Source organism: Protopterus annectens, chromosome 4.part1, assembly GCF_019279795.1.
Source record: "Protopterus annectens isolate FY-2018-M chromosome 4.part1, PAN1.0, whole genome shotgun sequence".
Classification (NCBI taxonomy): Eukaryota; Metazoa; Chordata; order Ceratodontiformes; family Protopteridae; genus Protopterus; species Protopterus annectens.
The window spans coordinates 504,235,738-504,250,233 of NC_056734.1; the positions used below are offsets into that span (position 1 = coordinate 504,235,738).

Genomic DNA, 14,496 nt, shown 5'->3' on the forward strand with positions numbered 1-14,496 from the left:
ACAAGTGACTTCAATGGTTGCATTATCAAAACAGAGGACTTTAAATTTTTGTTTTTTCATGGGAGAGTGATTTGGGGGAAAAAATCAAAAATATAACAAACTATACATTATATGAACCTTTTCTCAATCTTTCCAACCTTAGCATAACCGCTGACTTTGTTCCAGAAACCAGGAGAATTTCCAAAGTTATGCTTCTACATAAGGGTAGTTTCTTCAGACCCATCAGTCTCACCAGCCTTATATGAAAAGCCATGAAAGTAATACATCTGATTTCATACAAGCAGTCACAGGCAACATTACTGACCTTGAAAAGGTCACTGAGGCAGTAGACAATGGTCTCCCAGTGCATACTCCCTATCTCAGTCTGCACAAGGCTTCTGATAACATCCCCAAGTTGGTACAGCAGAAATTAGTAAAACTCACTATAAACACCTACATGGCCTGTTGAGCTGTAAACTGGCTATGTGATAGAACCCAAGATGTGAAAATTGTGGGTACCCTCTCAAAATGTATAACTGTAACTACAGTGTCCTGAGTTGGAGCCTCTTCTCTTTGACATCTATTCTAACATCCTGGCCAATATCTTAACAGTGTGGCTATACTAAGCTTGCTAACCTAGGAAGGCCATACAGGACACAGCTATATGATTCCCCCCAACGGCAGCTGGTGTTCAGTAAAGTCTCATACTAAATGCTAAAAAGTAAGTATGTTACTATTCAGCAAGCAAGCCGCTCCCACATAATATCATATAAATAATACTGCATTGCCGATTGACACTACTGTAAGAGACCTTGGCAGATATGTGGGAACTTATGAGCCACTCCCATGTCCTATCATATAAACAATACTACACTGCTGACTGACACTACTATAAGAGACCTTGGCACATATGTGGGAACTTATGAGCCACTCCCGTGTCTTATCATATAAACAATACTACACTGCTGACTGACACTACTATAAGAGACCTTGGCAGATATGTGGGAACTTATGAGCCACTCTCGTGTCCTATCATATAAACAATAATAATACACTGCTGACAGACACTACTATGAGAGACCTTGGCACATATGTGGGAACTTATGAGCCACTCCCATGTCCTATCATATAAACAATACTACACTGCTGACTGACACTACTATAAGAGACCTTGGCACATATGTGGGAACTTGTTCTAATTTACCCACCATAATTAAGAAATCCTTCTATTTGGTCCAACTGTTATCCAAAGGAAATTCCTCCAGATCTAAAGGTATCACAGTTCTAATATACTCCTCTCTTTTAAGACCTAGTATTGAATATTATGTCCCCATCAGCAAGTAGCAAGTGCAAACATTACCCAACTAAAAAGGACGCACAGATTGCTAGGAAAATCAAGGATCTTAAAACCTTCGGCTACCCTGAAAGATGAGCTCAGCTATTCTTGTATTCTGTGACCTATCAGATCCTTGTACTGACCTATATGTAGCCTCCCATGCTATGAAGGAATCAGACTTGTTTGCAGCAGCAGCATCACAAACATCCACATGACCTTGGTCTATATTAACGAATTGATAAAACTCGCTGAAGGGATAGGTTCATAGCCAAACCCACTTCCAACAACAAACATCCTTTACAAATTAAGCATAGCAGTAATAGAGCTGCCTTGAAAGCTATCTCAGATGAGTGGATCAGTAGCTACAAATTCAGCCCAAGGACAGCCTGTATGGCCTTCCTATGTAAAGGAGGAGAGTAGAACTGTTTTTTCTTAAAGGTGTTTAGGGCTATGCCTCTTACGATCCCACTGATTGCATATTTTGTAACTTGTGATATTCCTATAAGGCAATTCCGCTACAGATGAGGAGGTTTATAGCATCCAAGCAGCTAATATCAGGGTTCTCAGGTTTGAGTACAACAGAATACCCCCTTCCTGTATGAACAGTGTGCGTTTAAAACAAGAAAGAGACGATTACCTCTTATGTAGCTGTAGGACAGGGGAAAATCACACCATCCTGGCTAGTGAACAGCCATCAGAATGATTGTTACTCCACTCTCTTTGGCTTTCTTCAGCACTCTGGAGAACAGGGAAAATGGCAGACAGGTACAATGTAAATCTTATACCTTACATATACATGTTGTGCTGAATGCATGTGCAACACGTGCTTTAAAGCTTAGGAATTTGGAGTAGAAGGCTAGCAGTGGGTAGTTGCCATCTGAAGGGAATGGCTCTGCCAAATGTCTTCCTTATTTCTCCAAGATTGTTGTAAATTTCTGCATTTGCAGTCCAGGGCGAGACCCTCACTTGGCATCTCCCTCCACACACACCTGAAGACCAAAAATTAAATTTTGTTTTGAATGGTTACGGGTGGGCGGCAAGCCTTGACAACTTTTCACAAAAACATAACAGGCCAAGACGAAGAACAGTCATTGAAAGTCCATTAACTAAGAGATAAAAACAGCCATGAGAAATTAATAACTCGCATCTCCCCCTCTCTTTGAAAGTCCAAGTCCAATCAATAAAAATAATAATCAACTAATAATAGATAAAAAGAACACTGATTAATTATGCACACACATAGGTTCATAGATGTGTACTAGGCTAACGGCTCTGGAGCCTTTAAAAGCCTAGCCCATAGGATAACCGTGGCATCATGCCACCCGACCTTAGTTCCCAGTGCCTCTGTCGAGTAGAGCCACAGGAGTGATCCCCGGGGTGAATTTTCTATTTCCCATCCACTCATCAAGATTTCTCTTGAAGAGGGCCAGTGAAGTGCTCTGTTTGACATGTACGTGAAGTCTATTCCATAGCATGGGCAGTCTCTGGGTTATGAACCTGACCCTTCAGCACATTCTATTGATTGTGGTAATGAGGTTGAGGTCTCTGGAGCATGTGGTGTAGAGGGATTGGGATTTCTTTAGATGTAGCATTTCTAACAGGGCTGGGTTAGACATGGCTTTGTAAGTCAAGCAGAGATTGCTTCTAAGTTGGCAATATGATACAGAGAATAGTTGGGAGTTTTTTGAGTTTGTCCATGTAGGACAAGTGTTTAAGGCCTAGGATCCTCTTTGTGAGGTACTTATGCGGCCTCTCCAGTTGTTGCAGGTGTCTAGTGAGGTACATGCCAAATGGGGCACTGTACTCAAAGCTTGGCCTAATGAGGGAAAAGTAGAAGGAGACAATGACCTCTTTCTTCTTGGATGCAAAACCCTTAGTAATGAGATGTGTCACATAGAAGGACTTTCTGACCACAGTGGCAATGTGGTGGTCAAAAGAAAGGTTGCTGTCAACCTGTGTTCCCAGATCTCTTATAATGCCTTTGGTGTTCAGTGGACTACCATCGATGTGGTAATTTATGGGAACTGGGTTTTTCCCAAAGGGGATGATGACACACTTTTTGCCATTGAGCTTAAGGTCATGGTTCTGACACCAGTTGTTGGTCTCAGTGAGGCCTTTCTGCAGGATGTCAATGTCACTTGGGGGAGTTAATGGCTCCCAACTTGCAATTGTATGCAAACTTTGTTAGCCAGAGTCCCTTCGTGTTGGCCTGGACTTCTGAGAAGTAGATATCAAATAGGAGAGGACCCAGGACTGATCCCTGTTTGACTCCACTCGTGACTGGTTGGCAATCTGACTTGGAGTCAGCTACTTTCACACTGTGGGTTCTATTTGTGAGACAGTTTGCAACCCACTAAGTGATATAGGGGTTGATGCCTAGCTTAGTGAGTTTCTGTATGATTCTTGTGTAGGGAATAGTATCAAAGGCCTTGGTCAGATCAAGGTAGGCTGTATGAACCACCTTGCCTTCATTCACAGCTCTGGTGACTGAATCAAAGAAGCCAACCAAGTTGAGCAGGCATGACCTATCCTTCACAAAACCAAACTGTGTGGGATCCAGAGTTTGGAGATTCCTTATAGCCTTGTTTATTAGGTCCATAATGATGCATTCCATAGCTTTGCATATCAGACCTGTCAGGCTAATGGGCTGATAGTTCCCAGGGTCTGTAGTTACTCCTCCTTTGTGGAGAGGGATGACTACAGCAGTGTGCCATTCGGTAGGGACAAAGCCTGAGGTGAGGCTGTGATTGAACAGGGCACACAGGTAAGGTGCCAGTTCACTTTGCAGTTTATGTAGAACACAGCCAGGTCCCATACAAGCTGTATTCTTGGCCTTGGTCAGTGCTGTTTTAACGTGTGCAGCAGTAATACTGGGTGCTTGCCAATCTACTGGCATTGTGATTGGACCTTTGGGGGGGTTAAAGTTGGCACTGAATCTGTCGGCCAGTATATTGGTAATATCTGTTGGTTCGGTATAGGAGGTGTCATTGTGCAGTAGCTCAGAGCAAATGTGGGTATTGCCATGAAGATTCTTTACATAACTATAGAAGGCCTTGTGGTTGTCTTTACTATCTGCTGCAATTCTGTTTTCATAGCTAGCTTTAGAGGATTTGATGAGGGATATCAACTATTTGTTGAGGCTGATAAGGGAGTTTTTCCAGTCTTGGGACTTCACCTTATTCTGCATCGATTTCCTCCTTCTGTTGTAGAGTTTATTTATGGCAGGGAACCACCAGATTGGCTTCCTTTTTTGGAGGAGAGCATCTTGGTTCTATTGGGTATGGCAAGATCCATGCATTCTTGTACATGTTCATACAGTGCATTGGTGTATGATTTGGCGGTCATGCAACTATTCTCTATTTGCATGGGTGCCGTGAAGTTAGCCACCTCTGTTTTAAGGAGCCCAAAGATAGTACTGGACAAGTTTTTCATGGTGGTTAACTCTGTGGGGGGGTGGGAGAGATATGGATTTCCAAGGTGATTAGTTTATGGTCGGATCTAACCAGGGAGGAGTTGACTATTGGTGCAGAGCAACGGTCGCCCATGTTAGTAATGACCAGGTCAAGGATGTTGCTACCTCTAGTGGACATTGGAATTAATGAATTCCAGGAAATGCTGGGCAAGTGTATTGGGTACATGAGTAGTTTTCCCAGTTAATGGAGGGGTAGTTGAAGTCGCCCAGTATGTGTGTGTTAGGTTGGACCCCAATAGTCTCCAGGGTGCTTAGGAACATGGAGTGTGAGTCTTGGGACATGGTTGGGGACCTATAACAGGCTACGACCTGAATTGCTGTCTTACCCAATGTTAGCTGCACCTGAACTATCTCTGATGTGTTATGTTGGGCTACCAGTCTGGAGGTGTGCGCATCCTTTATAAATATGGAAACACCACTGCCTTTGGAGCTTCAGTCCAAGTTCTGGGACTGAAAGGTGTGGAATGAGTTATAGCTTGGTAGTGCAGGGGTGCTTTCCGCTGCCTTGAACCAGGTCTCTGTTACAGCACAAATGTCGATGTTCTCCATTTTAAGGAGTGCTTTGAGCAAATGCATTTTGAGAATTAGACTTCTAGCATTGAGCAGCATGACCCTCAGATTGCGTTTGTAGCGGTTACATATTTTTCTTCTAACACCTCCCCCATAAAACAGCATAGTATTAATTAAAAGTCCAATTATTAGAAATAATCAAATAATAGATAAAAACAGCCTTGATGAGTTAGAAATTCATATCTACACCCCCCAAAAAACAGCCAATAAAGTTCCTATTCACCCTATATAACAACAATAACCACCATTATTGGCAGCAATGACAGGAGGATACCCCACAATTGTACCTCTATGCTATACATTACAAATCAGTTACCACTTTTCTCATAAGAATCAGGGACAAATCCAGAAACAATAATCATTCAGGGACACTTAAAATATCAGTACTGTTAATTTAAGTTCTTGTCAGATAAAAAGAAGTGTGAATTAATAAACATGTTTCTGAAGTAAAGTAGTCTATAATAATTCTTAATTTCTTTCTGATAATTACATACTAAGTGCAATTCTTCCTAAAAAGATAACTGTGTAAAAAATTAAGAAAAACTACATTTAGATTTGTATTACATTATAATTTGATACACACACATCTACCAATCCAGTCAAGCCACAGTACTTCTCAAATATCTGGATTTTTGCCTCATATTTTTCATTTGTTTTTTTAAAAAAATGTGGTTTTCTTGCAAATCACTCATTTGAGTTTCATACTTCCTATCCTTCAGAAAATGCATGCTAACACAAAACCTGATTTCTAGTAACTTTCTAAGTTTATAAGAGAGCAATACACATGACCACCATTGAATGAAGTCAGTAACAGACATTCAGATGCAATATAAACATCTCTTTCAGAAAACTGACGCTAAAAAAACAGACACAGTAACCTGTCCTGACTGCTACTCATCTCGTCTAGCAACTATCCTCCTAGGTTATAAGAGCAATATTTAAAATATGCCCCTATTTTTGGCCTTTGTTATTGTCCAGTCCACTGCACTCCCATTCCCCACATTAGACTGCTGCAGCCAATCAGAAAGAAAGACAAGTAGTATGTTGAAGATTCATTTCACAGATGCATAGTATGGAATTATTTTTATAACTCATTCATAAGTTTATGACACACCTCCTTCAGTTTGCATTTCTGCACGGTCCCCTGACCCTGTCCAAGGTGAAAGTTGCTTCTCTCTTCTGACCAGGCAAACCTCCAGCAAGTTGCTGGTTAAATTTGAGTTTCAAATCAAATTCAACTGCAACTTCCAGCCCAGGAAAAGAACCAAGAATGAAGCCAAGCCTTTTTTCTCACTCTAAATTAATGTAATAGCTAGCACTCCCACAGGGAGTGATTAAACAAAATACGTCAAGCTAAAACATTTAGCGAAATAGTTTAATCACCCAATGTGGGTGCCAAAAGCCCTGTAATTGCTTTCTCTCCACTGCCCTGTCCAGCTGCACAGCCAATCACAAGTCTTAAGAATGCTACCCATGTAAGATGACATTAAAGGGGGGGGGGGGGTCAGGAGGTATGTTAGAGCATCTTAGATGTCTGTCTAGGATGTTTTTGACATTTCTTCGGTTTCCTTTAAAGGGAAATAAAAAAGATATTTGTACAAAATAATGTTTTATTTATTTAGTTACAATTGCACTCCCAGACAAGACTGTTGTTGTTGTGTCTTTCGGCTTTTCCCGGTTAGGGGTCGCCACAGCAGAACTCTGGTCCGTTAATGATTGGCAGTAGATTTTTACGTGCCAAGTTGCCAGCCCTGATGCACAACCTTCAACGAAGGTACACCCATTCACGCATGTCTCCACACAGAAGACGCTCTAGCTGAGAATCGAGCAGGACAACGTCTTACTGTGAGGCAACAACACTACCGCAGCACCACCACTGCAGTCCAGACAAGAATGTACTTGTGACAAATAACCCTTTTTCTTTGTCCACTGGATGTACTTGTGACAAATAACCCTTTTTCTTTGCCCACTGGATGACAGTCTGTCTGGCATGACATTTTGGTATAAGGCAATGTAGCTGGGTTTGCAGCTTTAAGTCCAGGTATGTGGCTGTTTCTCACGTCAGCTTGGCCACCCCCACCTCCGAAATGCCTGCTCTTCTGAATGACAATTCATGTCAGAAATTGAGAGAGGGAACTCTTTTTCTTTTCTTGTCTGAAGAAACTGAAGGCAAGAAAAAAGCATCAATAAGTTTTCTCACGATGTTCCTCTTTCTTGGGCAAGTCCCTGGAAAAGGACAGACTCTCAAGCAGGTACATCAGTCACAGTAACAAGTTCCCTATCCCAGCTAAGTAAAGAAATATTACCTGCCCCTTTCTCCAAGACTGACAAGAGTGATTATTCCTTGTCCAAAGGCATCCCTACAGCCTTAGAGAATGTGTTGTGGCTATTCATTCATCTTTGGTGGTTGCATATATGCCACAGAGTACTGGAGGAAAAAATGAGTTGTCTGAGGAACAAGAGGCCACAGTAGAGTCACCTTCGAGTGGTTGAGGCACAACAGGAGCCAGGCTGACAAACAAAGGCTCCCTGACAACTTCTTCTTGCAGACAGGGGAAGATAAAACAATGGAGTCAGGAGGTTGCTCCATTGGTAAGCCAAGGAGGAGACCTTGGAAGCAGACAGCAGAGCCAAAAACAGATTTCTTTCACACAGAATGCTCACATAAGCTTTTACAAATACACTCCTTTAGAAATGCAATGATAGTCCAAAATGCAATATGCTTCCTAGGTATTTCATATATTTTAATCAGAAAACAGAAGTTTTCCTCAGAACAATATACTTAGTGGACAGTTTTCCCCAACAGGGGAACTTATCTGCTCAGCTTTGAAGGGTCACAAGCTGATTGACAGTTCTGAAGGACCTGTTGGAGCGCTCTTCAGTGGCAAAAACGCTCTGACCTTTATTTTTTGCTCTCCAACTGTCTTTATATGGGGCTCTGCTCCAGCTCCTGAGAATTTGTTACTTGTCAGTCTGAGCTGAAGGTAGTCACCAGCAACGGGATGGTAGTACTGGAGGAACACAAATTTGTCAGTTTCCTGCTCTGGAAATGGTTTGTTTTGTTTTTGACTTGTACAGTAACAGACTGGATAATTACCAGTGCCTTAAACTAGCAAAGATGATACTTGAATACAGAGCCATCCAGGTTTGGGATTGCCTTCTGAAGTCATTAAAGAAAAAGAAAACCAGACAATTTTCTGTGCAGACTTTGTTTCTTCATTTCAGGTAAGAGATGCTAACAAATGGACAGCAGGTTGCAGACCAAAATGAAAAAGCAGACATGAAAAATACATCACTGCTAATGCCATTAATGTGTGCATATAAACAGGGTATTTGACTGCTTTAGGATTACTATTTTTTTGTTTTAGATAAAGTGAAAGTGTCACTTTAGAACTAGCTATTCAGATGTCCTGCTGCATTTGTGTGTGTGCAAAGCTTGAATCACATCAATGTCCTCTGACAAAATGGTAACCTGAAATCTTGCAAAATACCCCATGTCATGAAAACAGCATTACAAGCCGTAACTAACCTCCAAACTGAAAATCTTCTATCAGAAAATATTCTTTATGAAAGAGATGGGCACTTGAAATACCCTTTGAGGTAGGTGGGTGGCAGATGCTTGCTTTGTGTCTAAATGACAATTATTGAGGCCAAAAATGAGGCAGATGATAAAATGCTTAGAAAAATAACTTTTGACACTTATTAGAAACTTTCATAAAAAAGCAAACAAGTGCACCTAGCCTGTTTTTGTAATAGTCACAAGATATGGAACTTGTCATTTATTAATGCACAGTACCTGATGTGTTTTGTAGAAGAACAGACAGAAATTGGTAAAAACCACCCAGAGTTTCTGCCAGCCATTGCTGTTTTTAAACTTTCTCAGGAGGTATCCAGACAGCTGGTTCTATAACACAAGAGGATACAAAAAAAAAAATCAGTACATATTGTTAATTGCATCCTGTAGAATAGGCTACAAAATAAAAAAAAAAGTATTTCACCAAATCAATGATCAGATGGTAAACAGTATTAGAAACAGATTACATGCAAAATGGATTAATAATTGATTGCATGCAAAAAAACCCCCCATATAGTGACATAGTTAGCCATGCTGAAAGGATGCACTCACATCAGGTAATCAAACATTGCCTTTCTATAAGAAATTACTATACAGGATAACTTACATGATCACACATACAGTAATCAATGCATTGTTTTTTGTTTTCTTTCCTCAACTCACTGATCAGAGAGCCATCAGACCTTTCCCCTGGTGCAAGCACTGTTCTTCCCAAGCACATGTGCAAACCAGTTCAAGGGGTGGTTATGCAAAGGGAGGGTGTGAGGACTTTGTCATTGCTTCTATGAGTGATGCTACCTTAGATATAACTGCTTCCCTATAGGCAGATGCCTCCCCCTGTCATCTCCAGTCTCCATAACATACATTTACTAGAGAGGCATTTGTCTAAGAATATATACACATCCCAAACCTTCTCTCGCAGAAACAGAAACAAGCAGAATCAGCCTTGTCACTTCTCTCCATCCACAGCCGGTTTCTGCAATACATTGGCGATTAATTGACACCCCCCAAGGCTATCTGGGACATAGTAAAGGCTTCATCCCTCTATGCCACAATCCTGGAGGTTTCATCACATTTCTTGTAGGCTGGACAATGTATTAGGTAAAGAATGTAAGTTATGATTGAAAGAAGTAAATAAGTAATGATAAAGCTTGGAAACTGATATTGCCTGAGCATGACAGCACAATACTTTATTAGGTACAAAAAACACACACACAAAAAAAAATTACTGCTTCATTGTACGGATCTGAATAAAAGTAATTTGAACTGACTGCTTTCATCTATTTGAGATGTAAAGTTTGTGGCATTATTATACAGCAACAAATGTTTGCCTGGTGAGGAAATGAAGCAGTTATTATGCCAAAAAATGCTTGGAAAAGGAGCTCTCAGAAAGGGGGGGGGGGGGGTGAGGCATTACAAATTATATAGACAGAAACTCAAATAGGGGATCACACACAAAAAATTAAGTAACTTCCCTGTCACTACTCATCACTGCACAGAGGTTCCTCAAGCAGTATTTTTTTCTGACTTTATTGAGATCCTTTACAAGGGACACTTTACAGCCTGTCACACCTAAACAGCTGTAAATTTCAGAAAAATTCACTGCATCTTTGATACTACAGTGACATTATGACAGCCTAGGGTACGGTGTTAGTTTCATGCCAAGCACACCACTCACCTCACTGAAGCACATCTAATTTTGAAAGCAGGCTTGCCACTCTGTAGTTTAATTATTTTTAGAGCTATATTTTCTCTTGTCTTCTTAGACACAAAGGAAGAAAGATTTGAGAGTCGCACCTGAACTCTGATCAGTTTGCATATTTTCATATTTCCTAGGGGCAAGTCATTAAATACTGTCTCTGAAATACTGGATTGCAGATGAATGCAGGGATAGCTATGGCATCATACAAATGGGCACTGCTACATGCTTGTTTTCTGTTTGTTTGCTTCAGGGAAGTAGGTGGGAATTTCTCATTACTTTTATACTGGAATTACTGGAAAGTTCTGTTCTCACTAAAATGAATGCAGCTACATGATCTTGTTTCAATCTAGTCTTTTTAAACTGCAGGGAGGTGTAATCCATTACAAAATAGTGCTTGCTTAAGAGAGCAGGTGAGGTTTAGTCACTGATATTAACATCTAATTGCCTTGAGGTTCAATGTCCCGTTGGTAAATAAGCATGTCATTTAAGATGCCTGTGTGTAACAAGTTCTCAAGATTTCTCTCCATACTGGAGAAAAACTAATAATTTAACTTACTTCTAGCAATGTGTCTAATGTTATGACACCTACTACATAATATACAGGGCCAGAGAGTAAAGCTGCAAGAGGCATTCTCCATAATGATACATGACTGAAGTATCTCAGCCTTCATGGTACTAGTGCACTTCAGAGGCACTCCAAGTGGCAAAAAAAAAATTTAAATAATGACATACTGCCAGTGAATTTTCACTGGTTGAAAACACAATGTATGCTTTTTAATCACACTCCACTTCAGAATAAGAAGCCATGGGATTCACAAGAGAAGCTAAACAGAAATATCAGAACACAAATTAAAAGGACTGTGAAAAAGTGCAATTGTTATCACTTGTTTGTTTGTGTCTTTTGGCTTTTCCCGGTTAGGGGTCGCCACAATGATTGATAGTGGATTTTTACATGCCGGGTTACCAGCCCTGACGCACAAACTTCAACGAAGGCACGCCCCATTCACGTATGCCTCCACACAGAAGATGCTCTAGCTGAGAATCGAACGGGACAACGTCTTGCTATGAGGCGACAACGCTACCGCAGCACCACCACCGCAGTTCAAGTTATCACTCCCAAGTTATTGGTGCACGAGGCAGGCAGTCATCTCTTTGCAGCAAAAATACCAGCATGATGATGTGTGTGACATATGCCATACCACTGTGGTACATGACAAGGCTCCATCACATGCACAGTACAAATTTAACATACGATAGCAGAAGCACACACAGCAAACACCACAAAACAGCAATCACACTTTGCCTTTTTGTTGATTATGGCCTTTTCCAAAGGAAAGGCTAAGTTAGCACACCATCTTATGGAGGCCTAGAGACTTGAATAAGGTGGATTTCACCAGTCATCAGATTTTGCTCTTCAACAAATCATCCAAGTTAACAAGACAAATATGCATCCTTGTCATGAAATCAAAGCATATACAAAATGAGATGGAAGGAAGGTTGCTACAGTGAAGATGAGTGTGGATGGATGGATGATGGAAGGAAGGAATACAACAGAAGGGAGACGGTGCTTAAATAGGTTACACAACTGACAAGTTGGTGCTTATAGGTTCATAGGCTGGTACTCTGCTACCGGCCCTAGGGCCTATACAAGCCTTGCCATAACAATTCCCTGCCTATTTCTTCTCACACTATTTACCTCCCTGGAACCATCTAGCAAGGTGACTGACATGATCCCCGGGGTGAATTTCCATTCTCCCATCCAATTGTCAAGGTTCCTTTTGAAGAGGGCCAAAGAGGCACTCTGTTTGACATGTATGGGCAGTCTATTCCAGAGTCTGGGGAGTCTCTGGGTCAGAAAACTATCCCTCCAGCATGTTTTGTTTACTGTGATGACAAGGTTTAGATCCCTGGAGCACGTGGCTCTGAGGGATTGGGATTTCTTTAAGTGTAGCATGTCCAACAGCTCTGGGTTTGACATGGCCTTGTATGTTAAGCACAGACTGCCTCTGAGTAGACGATATGCGACAGAGTATAGCTGGAGTTTTTTAAGGCGGTCAGCATAGGGCATCTGCTTTAGGCCTATGATTCTTTTAGTGAGGTATTTCTGCGGCCTGTCCAGTTGTTGCAGATGTCTTGAGAGGTACATACCAAACGGGGCGTTGTATTCTATAATGTGTCTAATGACGGATGAGTACAGTGGGACAATGACCTCGTTTTTTCTGGATGAAAAGCCCTTAGTGATGAGGTGTGCCACATAAAAGGATTTCCTGACTGTTGCAGTGATGTGGTTATCGAAGGTGAGACCACTGTCCACCTGTGTCCCTAAGTCTCTTATCTCACTTTTGGTATTTAGTGTACTGCCAACTATGTATGTGGTAATTCACGGGTACATGTTTTTTCCCAAAGGGGATAACTATACATTTCTTGGCATTGAGCTTGAGCCCATGGCTCTGGCACCAAGCATCTGTTTCTGTAAGGCCCTTTTGTAGAGTATCCACATAATTTGGGGATTAAATAATGGTTCCCAGTTTACAGTCATCTACAAACTGTGTTAGCCAGAGTTCCTCAGTGTTGGCCTGTACTTCAGAGAAGTAGATGCCAAACAAGAGCGGTCCCAGGACTGAACCCTGAGGTGCTCGCTTATCAAGTGCATGAACCAAAAAGAAAAGATAAAACTGAAGACTGTATACTAACATACAGTGTCAGTTTGGACTAGAAGCAGTAAAATATTTTTTGGGTGATAGTCCAGTAACATATTATATTATTGAAATATTGGAATTTTGTTTGAATAATAATTTTTTTTATGTTTAATGAACAAATATACAGACAAATCAAGGGCACTGCCATGGGGGCATCTTTTGCCCCCATGTATGCCAACCTGATGATGGGTTTGTATGAGTTAGAATGGTTATATCATATAGATTTTTTAAAAAATTATGTAGTTGGTTATTTTCGTTTTATAGATGATCTTGCTTTTATTTGTAAAGGTGGGATATCTTATGTTGGTCAGTTTATAGAAGCTATGCAACATAATAGATTTGGACTTTCCTTTGATGGCATGCAGGTGAGCAAAGATATAACTTTTTTAGACATACATCTGATTTTGGAGGACAGCAATACTTTACGTACGTCTGTGCATAGAAAATTTGCTGATAGTAATCAATATTTGATGGGGACTAGATGTCATCCAGTTCATACTTTGGTCTCTTTGCCCTATGGAGAATGTATGAGACAGACGGCTATGTAATACTGACACAGACTTCTTTAAAGAAATTAGTGTGACTAGTGAGATGTTTAGACTGAGGGGCTATAGTGAAGCTAGTATTCAAACAGCTATAGATAAGGTTATTAATGAACAACAAAGTTGGTACTTATAAGTATGGATGAAAGGGGTATAAGTATGGAAGTAAGGGGTGTAAGTATGGAAGTAAGGGGTATAAGTTAGATGTTAGAAATCAAGAGAAAAGACTGGTTTATTTTGTCTCTACATACAGTGTTTTCAGTGATGTTTTAATAGATATTGTTAAACACTACTGGAATCTTTTGTTTAGATCAATGGACCTAAAAAAATTATTGTCTAGGTCTTTAGGCATTTCATTTTGTAGAGGTAGGAATTTAAAAGATATCTTGGTACATAATAAATTTAAATATCCCGCTGAGACATTGCAATATAGGACCATGCAGAGACTAGGAACTTCACCCTGTGGTCATTGCAATGTATGTAATTATATTGTTCCAACTTTTAAGTATATAAATGGCCATGTATTTGAGGTTAAAAATATATATAGCTGTAATATTGAAGGTATTATTTATGCTCTGAAATGTCAGTGTAACCTTGTATATATATATATAGGAGAAAGAAA

General features: G+C 40.5%; 1 protein-coding gene across 1 annotated transcript in view; it reads right to left on the reverse strand.

Annotated features, from left to right (window-relative positions):
• The window catches only part of LOC122801240 (FERM, ARHGEF and pleckstrin domain-containing protein 2-like), a 963,231-nt gene that overhangs the window by 71,481 nt on the left and 877,254 nt on the right, over positions 1-14,496 (reverse strand). The window contains exon 14 of the mRNA XM_044070791.1: positions 9,154-9,261. Coding sequence (XP_043926726.1) covers positions 9,154-9,261 — 108 coding nt within the window. The remainder of the gene's footprint in view (positions 1-9,153; positions 9,262-14,496) is intronic.